The 18,804-nt window shown below is 42.4% G+C and overlaps 1 protein-coding gene across 2 annotated transcripts in view; it reads left to right on the forward strand.

Annotated features, from left to right (window-relative positions):
* GNAS (GNAS complex locus) overlaps window positions 1-18,804 on the forward strand; it is a 138,769-nt gene that overhangs the window by 89,705 nt on the left and 30,260 nt on the right. For both annotated transcript variants that reach the window (XM_063349692.1, XM_063349693.1), the window contains exon 5: window positions 12,589-12,686. In XM_063349692.1, coding sequence (XP_063205762.1) covers window positions 12,589-12,686 — 98 coding nt within the window. The remainder of the gene's footprint in view (window positions 1-12,588; window positions 12,687-18,804) is intronic.

The raw sequence follows: 18,804 nt of genomic DNA on the forward strand, positions 1-18,804 counted from the left end.
AGTGTACTCTATTGTTAATATGAATAGCACGGATAAATATTGTGTGTGGCGTTCTGTTTGCATCATTGGGAAGCACATTCTTACTAGAATGACAGGACATTAAATGACTAAGTCTTGCAAAAAAAGTCTGGCCCTGCAAGTTTGGATGGAGACTGAGAATTGCAGAGATGACGCTTTCCACGGAGAAGGACTGAAAGCAGAACTCTAGTTTTCTAAAACGCTACAGTACCAATTTTTATGAAAGATTATCATTTAAGGAGGTTCATTATCATTGCCTTTATTCAAGTTAAGTTTTTATCATGCCATTAAACTGTCACTGGCCAGCATGATTACTTTAAGCAAAGGAAAAGGAAGTTGAAGTAAGAAAACCTCCAAGTTAATCTAACTGAACTCAACTGAGATAGCTGAAGCATTTAATTTTAATAATCAGGGTGGTTGTGAATGCGCATTAGTTAAAGCCTTAGAAAGAAAGTAGTAATTCTTCCGTGTCGATGTATTGGTACAGATCTGAAGGTGCACATGTACTTACTGCTGCTGGGCTTGTGTTTTCAGATTATATCATGATAAATAGTATTTTTTTAAAAAGAAGAAATTTATAAGTGATTAGAAATTATAAAAGGAATTATGCCCATCACTGAGGCTCTTTAAAGAAACAAGTAAAAAAAGTTGGTTTGCTTGAGGAGTGAATTTGAGAGCTTGCCCGAGTGTGTGCTAGAACTGCTTTTTTCCTTCTCGCACACTTGCTGAGCTTCGTAGGAGTAGATTTTACTCTTTAATTTTCTGCACTAATTTCACAGCAGTCTACGGCTCTCCAGATCGGGAAAACCCATGTTTAGAAGAGATGGGATCGTTTTTAGGGTGCTGGTGAAATTGTCTGCAGGTTTTCTGGTCATGGTTTATTTTTCCTTATGCGGCTCCGTTGTAGTTATTTTGAATCTCCCACTGCCAGAGCTGCTGAAGGGTTTATTACGGTTTGTAAGCGGTGTCGTTGAGGCCGAGCTCTGCCACACGCTGGCTTCCCCTCCGGGCCAGCTGAGCATCTCTGTGCCACCGCCCTGCGCCAGTCCATCCAACCGGCCCAGGGTAAAAATAACCCCGGTAACCCTTACTCAGTCTCTTCCCTCTTCTGGGAGGTTATTTTTAACATGGCTCAGTGTGGAGGGCTGCTTTACACCATGGCCTGTGGGCAGCATGGTGCAAATTGTGTAACGCGTTCATGCGCAGCAGGGTCAGAGGTGGGGGGAAGAGCCCGTAGAATGATGGGGCACCACAGTCTGCAAGAAAACAACAAGAAAAAGTCTCAGTAAAAAAAGATGTGAACTGGGCTCTCTTTGCTGCCAAAAGTGTTCTTAACTATGTGGGCAACAGAAATTCTCTGTCCCCGTAGATGGGCCCCCGATGTGTAGAATGGTAGATGTGTTCCCGTTCCTGGCCGAGCACCGCCTGCAGAGGAGAGCTGTTCGGTTTGGCAGCAGCACCAGGGACAAACGTGCGCACTCCAGCGGGGGACGTTTCCCGTGGGGCCGTCAGAAATGTCCCACGTTTGGGGTGGTCTGGGGACTCAGGCACACTGGGGACTCCTGCTCCACCTTGGCCACCCTTGCTTTGCTGTTCTGAGCGAGTCACCTCACTGTCCTCACTGTCACTTTCTTTTTTTTTTAATGCTCTATATATCTCGCAGTCTCTAAAATAGTGATAATATATGTATCTTGGAGATCTGTTTCAGCATTTTGAGGTGCAATACTGGTAGAAAATGTGGATATATGAAGTATTTTTAACTCGAGAAAGTTAACGTTGTTAACGAAAACAAACAGGGAGTATTATGGGCAATAGCAGCAGAGTGATGGGATACCGGCTCCTCTGCAATAATCTTTACTTACTCTTCTCTAAATCTCCATTATCTCATCTACACAGAGCAGCTCCTTTTAAATGGACTGCTAGATAATCCAATTGAGTTCACCCGATCAGAGTTAAACAGGACTTAAAGCTGTTTTTCCAATCCATTAATAGCAGAAATAAATTCCCGAATACAGATTAATTAGAGCTCTTTTGAAGCTGCCCGTTAGTTTAGGGACTCTGAGGTAGACAGCCACTTGACTTCGTTTCTGTTTCTCATAATTAAAACATGTATAACTAGTAATTACTTGCAAATGAATCTCGTGATATCTCTGATTTTTGTCCACGTGGGTAGATGCCCGAGATGAATGCTGTTCATTCATAAGAATAAAACATGACCTAGCCAATTCTGACATTGCTAACCTATTTATCGGAAGTGATTTTTTTTTTTAATTGAGCTTCAGTCTGCAGTACCCCGAGTTTTAGCAAAGCTGTGAACTCGCCCGTTGCATCGTACTGAGAAATGTTACCTTGGCACAAAGCTTTTTTCATGAATAATTGGAATGAAAATATATTCAGTATAAGCATAAAGCAGTATCTGACCTATTTGGTGACTAGACATTATTTTAATAACTAAAAGCAAATACTATTAGAAAACTTAGTTGTGAGGTTCCCAGGCGAATTGCAGGTGGCCGTTGGTGTTGGCAGCAGTTGTCACAGCAGTTGTCACAGCAGCCGCCACCCGCAGCGGCCGCTTTCGGCTGTGCGGAGCGGGGTGGTCGCGGTGCCGCTGGCCGGGCTGGGAGCAGCTCCTGGGCGCGGGTGGGACGGGGCTGTCCCTGCCCCTCTCCCTCCGCGCTGCCCGGGCGCTTCTGGTCCGCAGGACAGCGGAGTCCCCGGCGTTTCTGCCGGACGTGCGGAACCGATGCAGAGCTCTTGCCATTTACAGAGCCCAGCTTGATTATTTTTTTAACAAAGTAACTCCTTAATAAAATGTATCGCTAGAAACAGTGTGTGCATATATAGTAAATAAACTTTAACATGGGAAGTTCTTTTCTTTTTACACCTAAGTGTAAAGCTATTTATATTAAGTAAAAAATATTTGTGCTGTGTATGTTTTGACTGCTGAAGTTTTCCAGAAGTCCAGACTAGGAACCTGGGCTTTTTTGAAGTGAAGAAACCATTTGTAGCATCCAGTAGAAAAACAAATCATTGTAGTCCATTTAGTTTGTTACACCATTCAGTAATTTGACATTAGGCATTAAAAATAGGCTAGTTTCATATTAGGTCTGGAAAAAAGAGAAAATATCCTTGAAGAGTACAAACTCATTGCTTCCACAAAGCAGAATGCTGTGGTGACTGGAAACAATTACTTAATTCACCAGCTGCATAAAAAAGCTCTTTATAAAGAATGTATTTTGATAAGCCTTTAATTTTGCTATACTTTGTGCGTCCAGCTAGGATTACTTGTTAAGGAAGGTTAATATGCTGGGTTTTGTCCTTTAAATGGAACTTCGGTCTCCATATAAACAAAGGTCATGGACAAAAAGAAAATGTAGCAAATAAGAAAGTGGTGCTGCCTGGCTGGTGACGAAATGAAGTAAAAATAATTCTAAAAAATATTAAGTTATAAAATTGCTTGCATACATTTATACAGTACTTATCTGTTTAGCAAAAGTACCACGCGCAGAGTGTGCGTCTCAGGAAATCAACATATTTAATGGATGCCAAGTAATGAGCATGAAGCTTTGAGAAACACCTATTGTGAAATAGTATGCATAGTAGGTTTGAGTTTGATACCTTAAGTCAGCGGTTTGTGTATTTACTTTAATAGAAAATTTGGTTTATCTTGCTGTCTCGTAATGAAGGTTGAGTATTTTTGTTGATTTTTCTGTTTGTCCCTCTTTTTCTCAAATACAGGTGAAGTCCCCTAGTTTTCGCCTTGTTTTAGAGTTTCTTTTCTTTCCGAGTTTTAATTTGTAGGAAAAAGCTTGAGAATCTGTCTTTCTGAAGAAAGTAGAAAGCTATCAACTGGCAGCACCTCCGTAGAGGGAATTTGATAAATTGTTAAGCCTGTATTCAGTAAAATTACATACTTATTTAGGCCAGTCTTTCAGAAGAACAGTACTGTTACAGTACCTTGACTAGCTGATACAGCCTAATATATAGCCTGATATAGCCTAAATAATGAGTACGTGTGTATTTAAAAAAGAAAAAACAAAAAAAGCCGGTCTCCCTTCTGAGTTCCGTGGCCAGAAATGAGATGAAATGCGAGAACTGAGCAGCTTTACTGATGAGCGCTGCTTTTGTCTGCAGCGATGGGCGCGTCGGTGTGCTGGCTGCGGGACGTGGTGCCCCGCTCTGCTCCCACCTGCTGCCTCCAGCGCCAGCCCCCAGCCGCGCTGGGGATGGGGTGCTTCGGATTGTTACAGGCAGTAAAACAGAACATATTCTGTGCATGAAGGGAAGACGGTTTTGGCTAGAAAATAAAGGGAGTGTGCCCTTTGAATTCTGCAGTGCTTTCACTGAGGTGTTCCCGTGGTTCTTGTGAAAGCCCGTAAATTATTTCCTTAAAGTGGAGAATCTACAATCCGGGGCTTCAGGCGATGACATTATCTGCAGATCTTTTCTGTAGTGCAGGCATTTTTACAGTACAAAAAACCCACCCTATGTTTTGCTTTATTATTAATTTATTTGATAAGCATTTGAAGTAAATGCTGATGCTTTATTCTGTACGTGTATTTTTATCCCGTAAATTCCCACCATACCATATTTATAGGTTCACAGGTTCACTTTTAGAAATTCATTTGAAGAAATTGTGACTTAGTTTCTCTTGATGCATCTTCTTTGTTCTCCTCAGAGCAGTCTTAAAGAAAAAGAACAGATTAATTCAATTTATGTTGAAATAGAAGAGCTGTCAGCTGAATTAAACAGGAAATAGGCATAAATTTAATATAGGAATTCTTAAGCATTTTCTGGTTTTGATCACAGTAAGAGACTATCACAAAATATTGCTGTACGCGTAGATGAAATAACATTTTACTTGTGAGCCTGCCTGGCATTGCAAGGGCTTGAGAGGAGTTTCCATGGGGCTACTTGAAGATTAAGCAACATTTAAGTGTGCTAATTGCCCCCTGGACGTGCTTTTTGGCCATACAACAAAACGTGTCTTTGGGCATAAAAATTCTGTAACATATGAAGACATGGAAATGTGCCGGTGAATGTGCCATGGGTGGTGGAGCTGTGGGGTGTGCTGTCGGGGTCTGTGCTGGGAGCACTTCTTCAGCACTCCAGAAACATTCTGGATTTCTTAAGCTCCCAGGAAACTGGGTGGCTTTTCACTCTTAAAAAAAAATCCCAGCAAATAAACGGAACTTCTAATTAATCTGTTGTAAGTGTACGCAAGCTTGATTTCTTCATGTAGACTGTATTATGAGTCTGTGAATTCTTTTACGAATACAGTGATCTGTCCTTGGGATTTGTCTGAATTTGGAATGAGGAGGAACTATTTTGTCTCTTACTCTTTTCTGTTGGCGGAAGTTTTTGGCAAAAATAGGCTTTTTGTTTCCAACCTGAAAGGGGGCAGCAAAGCTGCAGCGTGGGCCCGGGTTCAACCCATTATTTGAAATGGCGTTTGCTCTTAGCACTGCGTAAGGTAATACAGCCATTTGATTTAAGTTTATTATGTATTCATTACACAAAAAGCAAGTAAATGATGTTGTCCAAACACTAATTTGAGGCTCAAAGGACACTTCTCAGAGTTTTATTAAACTTTCCTTCTTAGCCAGAGGCCCACAAAAATAGCTGGTGGCTGAAGCGCCTCCGTTGCCGCACTCTGCTGCCCACGAGGGAGCTGGAGTGGTAGAGAAGACTCTTTGTGAGCCCTTTGTGCTATCAGCAAGTTCAATCCATTCATGAATTGCCGCCTTTCCATGTATGTGTGTACCTGAAGAAGCAGAGGACCGTTGATTACTCAGTTTAAAGCTGCAGAGGAATGTTGACGAAGGGGGGAGCAGGGTCCACATCTGCCAACTTCATCTCAGGGCTCCCCCCAAAAGTGAGTTCTTCCTCCCTAGTGAGCGCAGGGTGCTTTAAATAGGAGTTGTGAGAAAGGACTCAATCTGAGCAGTGTTCTAGTATCTTCAGACTAAGCTTCTGTGGCATTAAACTTCTTGTGAAAGTAGGAATAAAAGAGAAATAGCGTGATGTTATGCTAGTGAGGCCTTTTAACCAAAGGCACTTTGTAGATTATGGGTATGGCATTGTGTGTTGGCACATTTCTCAGATACTGTGGTGTTTTGAAACTCTTAACAAAGGGGAAAAATGAAAGTTCAAACTTTACAGGAGTTTCTTAAATAAAATTCCCTTCCCGTTGTCCGTTCCCTGCAGCTCCTTTCAGTCTAATTTGTGCTGCTAAAAATGTGAGATAGCGTAAGCAGAAACCCAAGGTATTTCAGCATCATTCTTCTTTTCTAAGCACGAAACACTATTGATGATGAGCCTGAATCCTTGCTGGAAATATTTCTGACTCGGTTGTGGGAAGTGCCGAGTGCTCTGGCCTCTCCCACAGAGTTTTGTTTTCAGCTCTGGCCACGTGCCAGTAACTGGAGAATATCTTCAACTATTTGTAGGTATGCGTTTCCTTTGTGATATCATCGGCATATTTTCCCTAAAATAGCAAGCAATAATTAACACTTGTTCACACCATTGGGAATGCAGATGTTTCCCCATTCAAGCAAGTGGCTTATTAAACTGTCTGATTTGACAAATTTAACACATTCTGGTATCCCTGCCCAACCGCGGGGAGAATGACAAGATGCCACCCGTTTCCTCGAGTGGCCTCACAGTCAACAGTAATGGCTTGATTTCAGATATGAGCAATGAAAAGTAAATCAATTTGTCGTGTATTTGCCTATCCTGGAAGGAGAGAATCAGCTTGTGTGGTTTATCTTGGAATGCTCGGCGCTGCCCTGCCGTCCTGTGACCTTGTGGTGCTGTGCGGCGGGTCGTTAGAGGAATGCAGCAGAACCGCCTGGCGGCCGGGAAGGGCAGATCCTGGGCCCCCACCTTGCGGAGGCGGCTTGCAAAGGGGTATCGAACCAATGGCCACTGTTACTTTCAAAAGCCGAACATATCGGGAAGCAAATGTCTGTCCTCCAAGATACAATTTTACAGTTAGGAGCTGGTTGGGTTTGACCTTTACTCATTAGGTTTAGAAGTGGATGACCTATTTAAAACTCTTATTATGAAACGGGCAACTCCATGGGACAGTGAACTTTGCCCAGGAATTGAATCCCAGCTTTAACCACAACATTGTGTAATGCTCGTACACACCTTTTAGTAGGTAAGGGGTTTTTTCAGTGGCGTTGACTTTTGCTGGAATTAGTAAATAAGCTGTTCTAAGGACAGATCCACCCTATATTATCTTTTACAAAGAAAAGGTAATGTTGCATGTCCGTGCTAAGGTTCTGTGAACACGGTGTCACAGTGGCAAGAACTGTGCCAGTGGTTTTCCCTGCCAACATCTTAATGCCTATAAAACATTGCTTCATAAACATTTTTTTAAAAGTCTCTTGAGTATTTATATATCTGGAGGGAACAAAACCTTGTAGACAGTATGTCCAGTTTTTCTCTTTCATTTTCTGCTAATATTTTATCCTTTTAGAATGCCTCTCAAAAGCCATCTTGGTTCCTTATTTTTTCCCAGGCCTGCATTGTCTCTTGAGGATTTATTTTTATTTTTTTTTAACAACCAAAACACTCAACCTCCAAGTTCTTTAACACTTTCTCTGGTTTGACTTCTAATAAAACCACTGTTTACCTGCTGCCGTTTATTCCATTTCTTGAAATTTTCTAATACAAGTAGATTTTTAACTTGATTTGACTCTGTATGGCCCTTTTGATAATCCAGAATTGTGTCGAGATCTTTCTGGAACAAAGTGCTGTTTTCCAAGCATCCCTTTTCCATGATGAGTTCTGATGGGGTTTTTTCTCTAGAGGTCTGTGTGGATTCCTCTAGTGAATACAAGCCATTTACAAACACTACCTGTTGACCCGTCATGTTGGGAAACTTTCAGCAGGTGGAGAAGGGGTCTTATAGTAAATAAACCATTCATACTGGAATACGATTCTTCCCATGTAAATATGACTTTGTAAGTATCGCAGTGTTATGGTATGATGAGAGATGAGGCTCGTCGCCATCAGTGAGTCATGGGCCTTGACACTCCCGCTGTCTCAGTAGGACCAGAGAAGGTTTACCCAGCCAGGGGATCTTCTCGGAGCGTGTGATAGTTTCCCGGCAGCGTGGCACGTTCGGTAGGGGCTGTGCCGCAACTCTACCTGTGCCCCAGCCCAGCCTGAGCTCCCGCGAGGTCAGGCCCCGCTTGTTCTGCTCAGAGTTGTCTTACCTTGGTGTCGTTTTCCCCAAGTGTCCTACACAGGGATTTCGCCCCCTTCAGGGTTATGTTAGTGCTTTGAAAAGTGTAAAGTCTGGTCTGGTGGTGAGTAAATGCTACGATCTTGACATAATTCTTGGGAAGAATCCACTTCTCGCCTTCCTTGATGATGCCGTGCTGTCATCACTTGCGTGGAGTTGTGTTGCTTTCCACAGCTTCAGCTATAGTTCAGACAGGATCTTGGGGGGATGTTGTGTAACTGCAGCATTTTTTTTAATGGAAAATTACATAACTTGAATATTTTTTTCAGTTTTAAGTGTGCATAGGGCAAGACTGGATAATATGACCGTACTTTGCAAATACGATGGATCGTTTGGAACCTAACATTTAAATCCTGTTTATTGTGGAATGTCATCTCAAACCAAACGGTTACTTAGTATTATTTGTTTATTTTAGCTGTTCTGTTAGGAGTTCTATTTTATGGGGCAAGAGAAACCTGTGTTGATGCTGCTGTAGTTTGTTACCTTAGAATGTGCCAGCAAATGAATCAGTGTTATGGAAACAAGAACCAGACATGTAAGGACTAGTTTTCTGGCTATTTCTTTTCAGGAAACTTGACTGCTACTTTTGCTTAATTTGCTTCCTAACTCATTATTTTTAGAGATCTTATACAAATTAGACCTACTTAATTAAAAAAAAAAAAAAAAAAAAACAAAACACAAAAGCCTGTTGCTAACTTGATTTTTTCTAGTGGCTTCTGAAGCCCCTGTTTTACCTAAATATCTAACAAATCTTGTGGTTTTACTTGCCTTCCCTGAGAGTAGCCCCAGGCTACATTCCATGACTCAAATGGGATGCTGAGGATTTCTTATGTTGCTCTTTTTCTTAAATACTATTTCAGAATTGTGGTTAGCGTAGGTGTGTTGGGGAGGAGGGAGAATCTAGTTGGCTGCAACTGACTGCTCTGCCTTCATTCCAGATGAGTCCGTAGTAGAAGTAGGCTTCCGACAGAGCAAGATGTAACTCTCAGCCTGCTTCCAGCTTTTCCCTGCCGAACACCGTCCTCCTTCACAGTTGGTTAGGCTGGGCAGCGCTAATCCCAAATGTGTGAAGTTATATTTGATTTGATGTGGCCTAAAGACAAAAAGTTGTTTATTAGTAAAAGGCCTTCATATTTGGCTATCACAAGTCATCTAGTTCAGTTTTTAAAACAAAATAAAAACAACAAAAAAGGCCAAAAGAAGCACAAAAATCCCACCCCAAAACCCCACTGTGTCTTAGTATAACAATCTATTACTCATTACTTGTAGATCCTGATTTTGAAATGCCAATAAAAAGTTTAAAGAATGTGGACTTAAACTCTTTTTCCATCTCCGTGGACAGTCGATAACCGTATTGAAAAGATTGCACAAGTATTGCTGGTTATAGTTCAGATTAGCAGGACAGGCATAAAAGCAGTATTAAGTGTTTTATTGCTAACTTGGCCTAACGAGGCACAAACATCGATCGTTATCTCCTTATTGTGATCCACATATTTTCTTAAAAGTTAAGAACTGCCCTTACAGCACAGGGAGGACTCTTCTGAACAGTGTCGAACTGTTGTGTTAAACTAAAGCCTAGGCTTTTTTCTGTCAGTGTGTTTATGCTAGGGCCAGGCTCTGGACTTACTTTTCATCCCATTTTAAGAGTTTGATTGCAGAAACTACTCGAAATGTTTCTGCACAAGGTACGATGGCGTTCCTACGCGTCTGAAATAATTGTGGTATCCGTTCTCTACCAGAACGTCAGAGTTGTAGTGGGAAACAGCAGTGGGGAAGGACTTTGGTGCGTCACGTTTTGTGGCAGAGCTTTACTAGCCTGGGACCTTTTCGTTAAGGCTCAGCCCTTTTCACTTTAAGTGTACGTTTGTAGGTGATGAAGAATCTTCACGTTTTATTGCATTTTCTGTAAACTTTATCTTTGCCTAGTTATTTGTTTACTTACTGTAATGCAGGACGAAGCGAGTATTTGGGGGTATATTTGGAGATAATTGGCTTGGCAGACGCTGACCCCAATTTGAAGTAGATGTCTATTTTAGAACCGTATCTCTGCCAAATAGTTACATTAACTATCTGAAGTCTGGTGTAAGTTATCTTGATTAGATGGGAAATTTAAATGGTGTGTGTCCATTGGAATCAGCTACTGTTTCAGCAAAAATACTCTTGTACAATTGATTCAACTTTTCAGTTTCCCAGCTTCGTAGTAATAAGTTGAGTGAGTCCTAAGAAGTTCTGTGTGAGACTGCTGTTACTTTTAAAAATAAATATATAAAGCCAGCCCCAAATGGGTTTGGTTCAAATACAGTGAGAGTCCAGATAATTCCCACTCTCTCCTTCACTTTCTCTTCCTTCTCGCTTTTGCTTTGGGAAGATACTGTCCTCGTTATGCTGTGTTACAGTTGAAGACTCAAAAGTACTTGACAGTCCCCCAACTGCCAAAAAATTGGAAACCTTCACAAAGTAAGCGCCCAGTGAACGTTATTCCAGCAGTGGGAGAAAGAAAACTGAGGACTGGAATTAAGATTTTGATTCATCTTTTACTTCCTTTAACAGGAAATGCTCGTACAATCTACAAAGACTAAAAATCAAGTAAAATATTACTACTTATAAACGAAATTTAACTGGTCTTTTTGTTCATGAACAGTTCATAAAAGCAGGGAACAAACTGAAAAGATACTTCTAATACTATATATACATTTTATAATCTCTTTAAAAGAAATGAGAACAAGATTTTACCATAGCGAGCTTTAGATGTGTGGTGTGCATTTACTACCCTTGTGTGTACGTGCAGCTAGTGAATATTCAGTAGCAATAAAAGCAAGATCAAATTAACGTTTGATAGGCCGTTTCTGGCATTGGTATTCGCAATTGGATGATCACGCAATCACATACACATCTTATACCTGCCAAAAAGAGGATGGTTTGAAAAGCCGCATCACTAAATTTACTTTAAGATGCTGTTATGCATCTTTAAAATGCCATTTAAAGCATCTGCTGTTCTGGTGCAGTTCAGGTGTTAGTTAAAATTCTGGTAAGAAAGGGAATTTCTTAAAACGATATTTTCAAGTGAAACCTTGGAAGTCAGATTTGAATGTGACCCCTTTCTTCGGACTTCACTGATAGGAAAAGAATGCGGGAGACTGATATCCCAAGAGATGGAGTGATTCCAAAGCTAAGTTAATAGAGGAACCTTGAAGCAGTAAAATGGCTATTTAAATAATATATTCTTTTTCTTTAAAATATTTCTACTATAAAGAAAAGGGGTGGAGGGAGAAACAGAATATGTACAGCAACTATTTTAAAGGTCATGTGCTGTCCTGGATGCAAAAAAAGCTGATTTAGAATAAGTTACCTGAGCGACTTCAAATCAGAATAAAAGTATTGAGCCCAAACCACTTCAGAAGCTCTGAGACGCAGCCAAGAAAAGCCCGTGGCTGTTGATAACGGCAATGCCCGCAGTGGCCTCTGTGCTGAAGTCACTCGGCTGCTGCTGGTGGTTTGCAGTCTGTCCAGGGAGCTTGGGCTGAGCCAGGAGTGCGGTTACGGAGCCAAGGGGCATCTGTGTGTGCAGAAGGAATGGGGTCTGCTCGGGTTTGTACTTGTGCTCCAGGTTCGGCAAAAGCCGAGCGTTGCATTCCTGGCTGCCTGCTGGCTTAGCTTGGCTTGGCGTTTTTCAGGTTGACGCAATGAAAACACGGGTCTAGCTTTGTGTCGCAGCGGGGTTGGACCAGATGATCTCCAGAGGTCCCTTCCAGCCCCTACCGTTCTGGGATTTCTTCTGTAGTTCAATATCCTCTTACACTGTAAATACTTTGAGTTAAATAAGATACAAATGTCTATATAGTCCCTGAAGATCCTCACTAACTTGGAAAGTCAAGTAAAACCTAATCATCATTTGCTACCTTATGTAAGAATTACTGAAAAGTAGTGTTTCATTGAAGAAAAAAAAAATAATCTTGACAGCCAAGTGAATGTAACATGCGGTGGAATCGCGAGTTAAAGAGCAAGTGTTACCAAATAGCATTGATTATTAAAAATGCCAACAGGATTGTCATTAATGAAAAGTTAACCCTTCTGTCGGTGTATAGTTGGACTCAATCAAAATGGTTGAGAATCAGTTCTTTTAAGCGTCACAAAACGTTACAGTCAGAATGACTAAGAAAGGCAACTGAACTTGTAGTCAGGTTCTAAAAAATGTTTAAAGTCTTTTGTTAAAGATGCCACCATTTAGCGTTCATTACAGTGGTCATGATATGTTACCATTTGCCGATTCTCCTCACATATCATCCATTTTGCTAATACTATTTTTATTCTTTCAGGAGTTTTATGAACATACAAAAACACTGTGGCAAGACGAAGGTGTGAAAGCCTGCTACGAGAGATCTAATGAATATCAACTGATTGATTGTGCGCAGTAGTAAGTATTGTTTCTGTTCTGCTCTATAGTGGCTGCGATGTACCATTTTTTTTATTGAATGTTAAGGACCGTGATTTGGGTGGTCCTGATGCTTACTTTTCCTTACCTTGGAAAGGAGCGTGTGCTGCTTAGTGAATTCTTGGTAATCAGCTGTTCAGAGAGGCAGGAAAACCTGGCGTTTGGTTAGACACTAATACCTATATTGAAAACCTTGCAGGAGCATTCAAATGCTCTTAATAGAGCCTGACACCTCCCTAATGTGGTGGGCAATTGTATTGTCTCAAACACCAAATTTCCTGCTTCTTCCACTGAAGCCAGTTGCTTTCCAAGTGACAGTGTCAGACAGTGCAGCAAGTTCAGTAAGCTGGAAAGTGCGTCAGGGTGAAACCTGCCCGTGTTTGTAGCTTTTGTTTTCAGTGCAGTTTATTTCTCTGAAAACAAAGAGATGGCAGCAAGGATCACGGGCAGCAGCCTGTGATCAGCCACCAAGGGCTCAGCTTGTGTTCCGTCACGCACACATCGGAGACTGATTCGTTCTCCTCTGCTGTTTATACCACTGCGATAATTACTGTTGTCATGAGAGACTGCTGCATGTTTGCAGTTATTTATCACATATAGCAATATAGTATGGTTCAAGAATTTTTTTTTTATGGCAAGATATTTGTGATAATTGTGACCGTTCCTGGTATTTTTGTTGTGTATACTCAAGAATTGCAGGACTTAAATTTGGAATATTAGTGGTTAAAACTGTTGTTTGTTAGTTTAAACTCTCTCTGCTTCTTTTGGAGAGGCTGAAATAAGCTTTAATGGTCAAGGAAATGCTGGTTTCTCATTTCATGTGATGATGGACAACCACGGCTTGTCTACTACTGCATCTCTTGAAGAACATTGGATGAAATAGATTTTGTAAGGTTCTTTGTTTAGGTAGACTTAAAGGTAAATCAACAATTAGCTCTGTTTGAAAAGAGACCAGGGAGATAATTTTACTATGACTTGCACAGCTCCAGGTCTTCAGGAGCCTCTTTGAAGTTTTGCCATTGTTTCTAGGGTGAGTTTGTTTGATGTGTAGCGATGTCTTTTGCGTTAGGTGACTAATGTTTGATCGTTTGGCATGGATCTTTTTGCAAGTTCAGTTGCTACAAAATAGAAAATACAACAAGATTTTCATTTTCTGTCAACAATCCTGTAAACTTTGTCTTTCTAGTGTAAAGCTGATAGACGTGGGGAAAAACTAGTTTTGTTTCTGATAGTGTTTGTTTATCTGTTGTTTCTGGTTAGTGTTTGTTAATAGTCAGCTTCTAGGATGGGAAGAAGTAAGTATTGTTAAACACTAAAGGGGTTTGGTGTTGCCCTTTTTTGGAAGAGGAACAAATTTTGTTCTGCCCTGAATGCACAGAAGAAAGCTAGAATTCTTATCATCCCTGATTGCTGGATGTTGACTTTTTCATGGGTCAGCAAGGGGGATGGCCTTCATGATGGTTTTACCGTCCTGCTCCATCTAGTGGAACACTTAATTCTACATTGTGGGCTGTTGAGCCAAAAATAAACCTTGAACATTGCTGGCAAATTACAGATTTATTTTTTTTCTAAGATATCACTGCTGTCTCCTTCTAAAAATATTTAATAATTCTAATATTTATTCAATTTTATAGTAAAGTACATGACATTATTTTCTTGCAGAAGGTGCTTTCTAATTGTTAGTTTTGCTGGTTCTTGTCCATTCTGGCAGTTTTGATTGTGCAGTGGTGGTGTTTTTAATAACAGAATATGCAACGTAAGAGGTTTTAAACGTCAAAATGTTTGTTTGGAGGTTAACATCTCTTCGAAATTCTGAACTTGTTTTTATCATATTAAATTTTCAAGAGAGCTGACAAAAACTACTTCCTGTAAAATCTGACATGATTGATACCTGGAAATGAGCCTGGTGAGCACACTCTTAAAAAAAAATGTAGCAAAGGCAAAGTATAAAACGTAGCTGAGATTTATTGAGTGAAGACTATCCTAGTTTGATTGTGCCAGCTACTGTCATTAGGGCTAATAGAAGTTAAAAGAGAAAGTGGAACAAACTGTGTTGGAGTTGTCAGTTCTTTCAGAGAAGAGTCTTGGGTTCTAAACACTTTCCCCTTTCGAACTTTCCCCTTTCGAAGTCCCTGCTTAAAACAAGAAAAGCTTACTTAGAATGGGAGGCGGGAAAGTGGCTTTTCGCTTTCAAGATCAATCCAGCTTCCAAAAATCCCTTCTTGCTCTTGAAATTTGAATAAATTCTTAAATATTAATGGATTCTTAGTTCAGTGAATTACTTGAAAACTCTAAACAGTATTTCTTGTTCACAAAAATTAACATTTATAGTTGTTGGTAAAATTTTTATTTTTTTTTAAACTGTCATTCTTTGAAGGTGAGTTGCTTAGTGTGAAGTTTGTCTTGGTGTGGACTCATTTAACATCCTGCTTTTTTTAAAAAAGAAGGGTTTTTTTGCTCTTGGAAGTGACACGGTTATATATAGGAAGCTTTGAAGGAGATTCTGCGACTGCTCCAAACCCCGTGTTGTCTGTCTTCTAGCAGGGAGCAGCGAGGAGTCTGTCTCTCACAGGCCTTTGCTTGGCGTTCGGAAATGTTGATATCAAAATGGAACTTGTTTCCGTTTCTGCCCCACCTGAGAGGTGTGCGGAGTCACGGGGGGATGCGGGGAGCGGCGGGACGGCCCGTGTCCCCTGTCCCGGGCACACCAGCGCCAGCCCTGGCCCTCCCCAGTGGCCACTGTCCCGTAGTGGTGCCATGGTGGCAGCAAGGTCCTGGGAGGGCCAGGAGGACTAACCTAGTTCCCTTCTGCTCGACGTTGCCCCTTTCCGTGGATAAACACCGGTTCTCTCCGTGTAGGCGGCTCAGCCGCGGCCCCGCAGAAGGTCTCGGCAGCGTGAAGGGTGGTGTGGCATGGCCGCGGGGCGCTGGGGCAGCGTGGAGGGGGAGATGTTGGGGAGATGGAGGCTCAAACTCTGGCAGAGTCTGTGCTGAGGAAACAGGGAGCTGGCTGGTGAGTCAGGAGCTCTCCCCGCGAGCGGAGGGCGAGGGCAAAGCTTGCGGTTTGGCCCAGGTCAGTGGGAATGAACGTAATTCTCAACCTACCGTGTTGTATCCCCCTAACTTGAATGTAGGTGTTTAGAGTCTGGAAACGGTGTTTTTCACCTGCTCCTGAGCAGTAACTTTAAATGCTACAGTGCTTCCTGCTGACAGGGATGTTAATGTGCAGTGTTACTGTCGTTCCACCAAGTTCCCAGTTGCGTTGGCTCAGAAGAGACGACTTTGCCGAAAGCCGGGGGTCCTGGCCAGCCGCTGCCTCTGCCGAGGCCCTGCTGGGGTCCGGCCCTGTCTCCTCCAGCTCAATGGTGACCTGAAAGTGTCACTTTGGAGGAGCCCCGTTCGCTTTGGAAGAGAAGCTGCCCCTGCTCCTCGTGAGCTTCACTGTGCTCCTGCCTGGGCCTATGCGACAGCCTTGAGGGGCAGAGAAAGGAACGGAGACATTTCCCTTTTCTTAGCTGGACTCACTAAGGGATTAGTTTCAATTCTGCTTTTAGAACAACGTGGCCTGCGAGCTTGTCACTGGTTTCTCTCTGAGAGGAATGAATTGTAGCTGTGAGGAGGGCGCGTTCTCTACGAGGAGACCACATTTTGTTGCTCTCGCGTGCTGCGGGGATGCTCACAGAAGAGAGCGAATGTTTGTACTGAGGCTGCCATGTGATACCGCTCCTGGCTAATAATAAACAGAAGAATGCAGAAGTGTCTAGAATATAGAAAACCCCAAACAGTGATAAATAAACGATTTACCATCCCTTATATTTCTTCCCTGAAGGCACAGGATTGCATTTTATTTAGAATATATTACTTAATATTGAGAATATGGGAGCCATTTCCACTGTAATGTGCCAAGACCTGTTTGTCAAATATATGCCTTCTGTCAAATATAAACAAACATGATCTCTTTGAAGTGCTGTTGTTGCTAATGCTTGTACCTCGGTTTTCATTTGAGGAGCTGTGTTCTCGAAGCCTCACAAATGCGCAGCAGAGTAGTCAGGGCAAGTGGGATCTCTCCCGTAGGAACGTGGCGCAAGGAATGAGGGATGCCGGCGCCGTCCTGTGCGGTCTGATCCAGGGTCTGTGGTGTCCTGCAGAAAATGGCTGTGCTGTCAGTAGCCTTTGGGTGAGCTGTGGGGAAGCCAGCAGCCGGCCCGGGTGCGTGACCCTCCTGGTGCTTTTGCCTGACAGGCTGATAGCGGGCTGTGCCCACAGCTCCTTGGGCGGCACCAGCATCGGCCATCAGCTGGGATTTGTGCTTCATTTTACACCGTGCTTTCTCCGTGTGTCTCCTAGCTGGTGCTTCCCGCTTTTGCCTGGGGTGGAAGAGGAAATAATGTGGGAGACAGTCTCAGGGGTGCGGGGGAGCTGGCGGCAGCGGGAGGGAGCCCCTTCTCCGCTCTGCTGCCATTGCGGGGACGGAGCGAGCCAGGGCTGGGGGAGACCCTGGTGCAGAGCCACCTTCCTCCAACTCCAGCACCAGCAAGGCCGCTCCGATAGCTTGAAACTGTGCCAGGCTGCTGCAGAAGAGCTTTATAAGAAGTATTTTTTAAGATGTTTGTTTTTAAAATACTTATCAAAGAAAGGGGGGGGAGTGCAGCTATTAGCCGACCGCTGTGCGGGGCTGCTGAAGGATCAGCAGATGTGGACGCGCTGTTTTCTTAATTTCTAATTTGTTATGGGTTGTAAATTCTTTATATTTTTATTAAGATTTACGGTGTGTTTTATTTCTGGATTTGCTGACTTGTAGAGAGCAATTAAGAGCTCCAATCTGAGCACTTAATGATTTTCTTCCATATTTATTTCACTTCATGACAAAGTTGCCTTCATGGAACATACAGTAAAGTCTGCCGGAAGTCTCACCTTTTTAAATAGTGGCTGATTTATCGGTGGCACTACTGTTAGTCTAGTTTCTTCTCCATATTATTTATTACTTTTTTTTTCTTTCTCCTTTCTTCCATTCGATGTGATTTTGGCAGTCGGTGCTCTCGTCTCCTCCAGCTCTGCCAGCGATGTCTGCGCACTCACATTCAACAGGACAGGAATTTCCCTGGCCTATATTCCTGGCATACGTGAGCTTCTTACGGACATTAACAATTATATTGTTAAACATTCCTGTGAGGAAGAATAATATTCACGTCCCCTTTCACAATCTAAAACCGATGAGCTTGCCTACTGCTGTGTGAACCCTTCGGCAAGCCAAGGAGACCTGGATCATCCAGCTTCTAGTCCTTACTCTTGGTTATAAACCCACCTTACTTTAGGCCAGAGCGCTCAGACATACTGAATTAGGGTCTTCTCCCTACTCTTCTTCACCCTGAGGGAACAGAGGATCATGTTTTAAACAAGGTTAAATTTTAATTAAAAATAAAATACAGCCCAGGTTATCTTTTTCTCCACAGTCCAGTGGGGCATTAAGTGCAGAAACAAGTTGCTGTAGATGAGGGGAACCACAGTCCTGTCTTTGCACGACTTTAGTGAAGTCACTACTAACAAAATGAGTCCAAATGCATAAGTACCTGAATTATACTGAACTACTCCATGCATCTGCACTTTCTTGCTGAGTGGCAATGGCAGGGATGTGCCTGCTGGCAAGCGCTATGAAAACCAGATTACCTAAATTTAGCCAATAAATGGATTATGAATCCAACACATGTTCCCACTGTTGTCACAGCTAATCATAAATTCATCATGCCAAGCTACACTCAACCCCAGATAAACTTCTCTGTCTTCAAAATAGATTACATCCCTCTATGAAGCAAGATAAAGCAAAAGGTGTCCTGGAATACTCGTTTGAGTCTTACGGATTAGGAGCACCGATAAGTGAAAATACTGAAAGTGATGAGCCTTCATGGCAGAAAGACCTTTACAAGTGCAAAATGTGAATAATTTAAGAAGTCATACCACAGGCTTTTGAGGTCTGTGCGATGCCCACCGCATCCTTCTGAATCCCCGTGAAGGGGTTTAACCGCTTGCTGCAGGAATCCGGTTTCTGCCTCCCCCCTCACTCGCTCTGCCGCTTGTAACCCCCCGCAGCCATCGCCTCCCT

This window comes from Chroicocephalus ridibundus, chromosome 12, assembly GCF_963924245.1.
Source record: "Chroicocephalus ridibundus chromosome 12, bChrRid1.1, whole genome shotgun sequence".
In the NCBI taxonomy this organism is placed as follows: domain Eukaryota; kingdom Metazoa; phylum Chordata; class Aves; order Charadriiformes; family Laridae; genus Chroicocephalus; species Chroicocephalus ridibundus.